We start from the raw sequence: 5,000 nt of genomic DNA, 5'->3' as shown, positions 1-5,000 counted from the left end.
ATTGAAAATGTTTGGAGAAAAAAAAGGAATAAAAATTATGCCACAGAAGTCTGATATTTTCGTTTTTTTTGTTGCAATCAATCAATCGCCAACAGCCGCTCTCGATTCAAAATAAACCTTTTATTATCAAACCGAACATCTGATTGTGGCTTCTGTTATTCAAGTCAACTTCAATTAAATACACTCAACAACAAGGAAATAACAGCAGTCAGTAACTTGGAGTGATGACCGACTTTTAACATCGACAGACAGGCAGATGCGTGCGTTTAAATGTTAAAGAGTAAAAGAACATCAGGTAACAATTTCTTTACCCATAGTGGATATGATGAAAATATTCATTTCAACGAGGAGAATATCTTTCAAAACTCTCCATAACAGTGATATGGCTTCAACACAGTCAGTAGCAGTTTCAAACACATCGAAAATAAAACGTCCGTATACAGAGAGTGAGCTAGAAATTTGGTGTTTTTTTTTTTTTACTGGTGTCATCTTTTTAACGGCGGGTAAAAAGACCCAGAATCCAAAGCTGATAATGTTGTTGTTTTGACCCATATTCATCTTCTGATTGTAAATAGTAAATCCACACTGGAGAAAAGTCAACAGGAAAAAAACATGACCAAGTTTAGCTCACTTTCTCAATACTTTTGACTATAAAAACTTAAGTTAGACAATAACAACAATAACAAACAATCAATATACAACAATATTCGTTACACTCATACTGAAAAATTGTCACATTAATTAGACCTAGGCTAAATTAAAGTAGGCACTAGGTATGCAAAGTAGGAAGGTAAATATTGGTCCTAAACCTTCGGCTAGCTTACATCGACAAAGCTGTTGGGAAAACAGCAAACGCAGCTTGTTAGCACTGTTAGCATTCCTCATTGAAACAAATGTGTGAGCTAGCTTGTGGTTTCTGTGAGCAATGCTAATCATGTTTTCCCCCAGGAACTGAAATGACAACAGAGAAAGTTTTTTTTCACGCCGCAACGTGAAGAACGTCCGGTGAAGAAAACAGACTAAAGACATCGACGACAGTTTGGTCTGAGCATGCCCAGTAAACACACCAACACTGCTTTCCTGAGACAGTGGGCGGGGCTTTTTTTCTTCCAAGGCATTTCAAATAAGGTCACTTTCAATCTGCTTTAACATCCAGAGTTTCTTATTTTGTTGATGACAGACAGAAGAGTAAGAGTAAGGTTGTTTCTCATTTGGTTGATATCGGGAGAAGTAACAGCAAAGGGTTTTGTATTGGTCAAAACCAGAAGAAGTTTCCTATTGGGTAAAAGCAGAAAGGTGTAGACGTAAAAAGCACTTTCTTATTGGCCAACACTAGGGACAGGACGATCTACTTATCTCACAATCTCACTTCAATACAATCAAGATACGATGTAATCAATAAAAGTTCAGAAGACAGCAAAGTCTGACTGAGCAGAATTCTGTTTATTTCTGAGCCACTAATCTTTCTAGCGATGCCATTGGCTGCTAGAATGTAAACAACAATTTAAAAATGTCATCAGCTTATGAAACTGTGATGGTCAAGCGTCTCATTTGCGATTACTACAGCAGAATAAAAATCGAGCTAATATCGCAACTCATTATTCTGACACACGACACGTATTGCCACATTTTTGTATCGCGATATATTGAATTTCGGTACATCGTCCCATCCCTGGCCAATACTCCAAGTGTTCTGCTGACACCAAATAAAGTCTAGAAAGTCACCAGTTCCTGGGCGGACACGGAAGACGAAGATGAATTCCGGTTGCAGCGTTGGTCCCATTTTCACTTAACGTCCACAGTGTTGTCAAGGAAATTTTGACCTGTTCGTTCTTATCGACTAGACCAGAATAATATAGAGATTTTGAGTCAATACTGGAGAGGAAGGAGGGCAGAACTGTGTGGGTGCTACTTGGAAAACCAGCAGGCTTTCTCTTACACTTAACTGCCTGTTAAATGTTGTGAAACCCACGTCCGCCAGACTTCTCTATTTTTTGCCAGAGACAGTAAACAGTGCCGGGTGCGGCTCCATTCGAAAAACCCTGTTCGAAACGCGGTGCGACCGTGCCTCTTTTTCCATTGAAAAGAAGAGAAAAATCCAAGATGTCAGCGCCGTGAGGAGAGGATCCCGACTTGACGCCTTCTGGATGGTTTGTGAGGACTGCGGCCTCCGCTCAGGGCAAGTTCCTCTCTCCGGGACTCAAACCCAGCACTTCCTGTTCCGACCAATCGGGCCTAACTCAGACGGTAGTTCTTGAGTTCGTCGGGGGGAAAAGAGTTCCCAAACGTTGTCCAAACGTTCAGCCAAAGCACCAGACGGGAGTTGAAGTTGAGAAAATTGCAGCCACTTCCGATTGGGAAATTACAGTACTGCGATTTCAGTATTTTGGCGATCGAATATGCAGCCGTGCGGATAAACCTCAAAACACAAGTGGCATGGCAGCTCCTCTTCCTCGTTGCTTTCTTTTGGTTTCCCCTCCTCCTCCATCTTTCATTCATTCATTCATTAACAGTTCCTTTCGACTCTCCTCTACCTCCGTACACAGGAGTTGGGGAGTGATACTGTGTCCAAGAACATTATCTTATCTCTATTATTACCTCCTCCTCCATCCCTCCTTCCCTCCTTTTCGTCATTCGTCCCTCCCTCCCTCCACTATCCTGTAGCGCTGCGTACAGGAAGTGGGCAGGGCGACGGGCCAGGAGAAAATGATGGGGACGCTCGTCTGAACATTCTTCTCCAGGAAGTTGAAGATGGGGTTCCACCAGGTCCTCGACAGGCAGTTGTTAGGAGCCCGGCGCAGCGCCTGAACAGAAAGGAACGCCAAATTAGCCATATTGTTTTCGCCAGATTTGGTGTATAGCTAAATCAGTCTATATTAGCCTGAGTATCACCGTTGTCGGATGAACACGTATCTCCAAAATGTCAACAGTCTTGTTTTTAGCTCGACCACCATGAATATTTGAGGTTTGAAAGGGTTTTATTTCAAGCTCAAGGGTCGTAGAATTTTCTACAATTGCAAAGTTAAAATGTGGAAATCACCAAAATTGGAGTTTTGAGGTTTTCACATGGACACAATGTTATTTTACAGGTAGGCATTCGTATAGTTTGTTCTTGTTGGTTTTGCCTGTGGTATAGAGTTGTTGTTTCCGTCCTCAACACCGGCCATACAAGTTATACCACCTGTCGCCACTAGAGGGTCAAAGCGCCATCAAAGTCAGCGTCACTACAATGAAAGTGAAACTTAACACTTTTTAATCAGAGATTTATAACACTGCTCAACACTCAGAGAGTTAATGTGAGTGCAGGTCAGATTCGGTCAGGCTACCATTGGATTGTACTGGACTCATTACTGCCGCTAGGTAAGGACGAATAATGAATCCTATTCATCCTAATCTGTCATATTAGTGATCAGATATTAGCGATCAGTATGTTGTTAGTATGTCCGTTTATCATTTAGTAGCCTAACTTGAACATGGAAGCTCTGAATATGTGCTTTTATTTTACAAAATACAAAACAACGGTATTCCCGGTGTGGGGCTGATAACACCGCGACAACCCTACTGTGGTATTCTTAGGTAAAACTGCTTCTATTTCATGTTTGGCATTTGCTTATCTTATTGGCTTTACTCTTGTTTTGAAAGTGCTTGATCGATAAAGTTAGATATACAGTACTGTGCAAAAGTCTTAGGCACCCTAGACTTTTTATATAAATTTTGTCTTAGATGTTTATTTATGTGTCTTCTGCATTAGTGTAGTCAGTAGACTGCTCTTTATCGTAATTTTTTTTTTAGATTTAGAAACTTTTGATTTCATTATTTTTGAAAGCCTCTTCGCTTTACAGATTTTTTTTTACATGTGCCTAAGAGTTTTGCACAGTACTGTAAATACTTTTATTATTATGTTAATTATTATGTACAGTGAACTCCAAAAACTATTTGGACAGCAGCACAATGTTTGACGTTTTGGTTCCACATTCTTCTTGTGTTGGAATAGGCCCTTTTCACATCGTCATGGTAACAGCTTCCGCATTGAGAAACATCACAACTTCCTGTTGCAACTTTGTTTTTTGCAACTTATTGACAAACCAAACCAGGAAGTTGCATTGCACCGGTTTCTCAATATGGAAGCTGTTGCCATGACGATGTGACAAGGGCCTATTGAAATGACGCTTTGACTTTGAGGTCAAAAGGTCAAACTGTGAACCTGAAGCTGCGACTCCACTCAGCTCTAAACTACTCTTGAGACAGTGTGGAGTTTCACCTGTTGGTCACATGAAAAGGTTTGCTTCAGGTTAGCTTCAGGTTTCGCTCATGATTCAGTAAATTAAAACTTGTTTTCATGAGTTGGGACTTGATTCCGGGTCGTCGCCCGTCAAACTACTTCCTGTTTCTAGTCCTGTCTCCTCCAGCTGAGCCTTTCTGCGGGGAAACACATTTCTAACTTTCTTTTTCTGCACAGAGCGAGTTATTTGCATTTGACGACATCGCACTCATTTCATGAAATTTTGGGGAGACCAAGCTTGGAAAACATGAATAAGTGCCAATAAAGAAGAGTGCAAGTTATTAAACTGGACTGAAAAACAGAAACCTAAAGATGGGTGAGACAAGAGATTTATTTCTTCCTCTTAACTCCATTGAAAATGCATTGAGGAAGAAATAGATGAAAGAAGTGCCAGTAGAGGGCAGTATAGAGTAATGATAATGTGTGTGTGTGTGTGTGTGTGTCCACCTACATGTGTGTTGGCCATGGTGTGGTACCACCAGAATATCCTGGTGGTAACGAAGTAGCCAATCACCACGTCGATGCTGTAGTGCTCGTGGCCAATCAGGATGCAGATGACTCCCGTGGCGCTCAGCACCCAGCAGAGCCAGTGGTACCACCACATCCCCCGAGGAGAGTCTGAAACACACAAACAAATCACGTTTATACAGCGCTTAATGCTTATATACTCCATCACTATATAGGACACTGAATACTTGACATTTTTAGATTTTGTTTT

At 41.1% G+C, this 5,000-nt stretch overlaps 1 protein-coding gene across 1 annotated transcript; it reads right to left on the bottom strand.

Annotated features, from left to right (window-relative positions):
* Positions 1 to 99: 99 nt before the first annotated feature.
* Positions 100 to 4,894, bottom strand: LOC139928846 (phosphatidylcholine:ceramide cholinephosphotransferase 2-like). The gene is made up of 2 exons (XM_078282287.1): positions 4,734 to 4,894; positions 100 to 2,804 (listed from the first exon to the last, which is right to left on the bottom strand). The coding sequence occupies exons 1-2, from the start codon at positions 4,884 to 4,886 to the stop codon at positions 2,631 to 2,633; spliced, it is 327 nt and encodes a 108-aa protein (XP_078138413.1). The 5' UTR covers positions 4,887 to 4,894; the 3' UTR covers positions 100 to 2,630.
* Positions 4,895 to 5,000: the final 106 nt, after the last annotated feature.

This window comes from Centroberyx gerrardi, unplaced genomic scaffold (assembly GCF_048128805.1).
Source record: "Centroberyx gerrardi isolate f3 unplaced genomic scaffold, fCenGer3.hap1.cur.20231027 Scaffold_61, whole genome shotgun sequence".
Classification (NCBI taxonomy): domain Eukaryota; kingdom Metazoa; phylum Chordata; class Actinopteri; order Beryciformes; family Berycidae; genus Centroberyx; species Centroberyx gerrardi.
Note: the sequence above shows the minus strand (reverse complement) of the source record. Positions and strands in the feature narration are given on the sequence as shown.

Bases quoted from the DNA above. Each gene is read 5' to 3' on its own strand.
- LOC139928846 (XM_078282287.1), bottom strand. From the start codon at position 4,886: ATGTGGTGGTACCACTGGCTCTGCTGGGTGCTGAGCGCCACGGGAGTC. The intron at 2,805-4,733 runs GTAGGTGGACAC...CTTTCTGTTCAG, and splicing joins ACACCATGGCCAACACACAT to GCGCTGCGCCGGGCTCCTAA.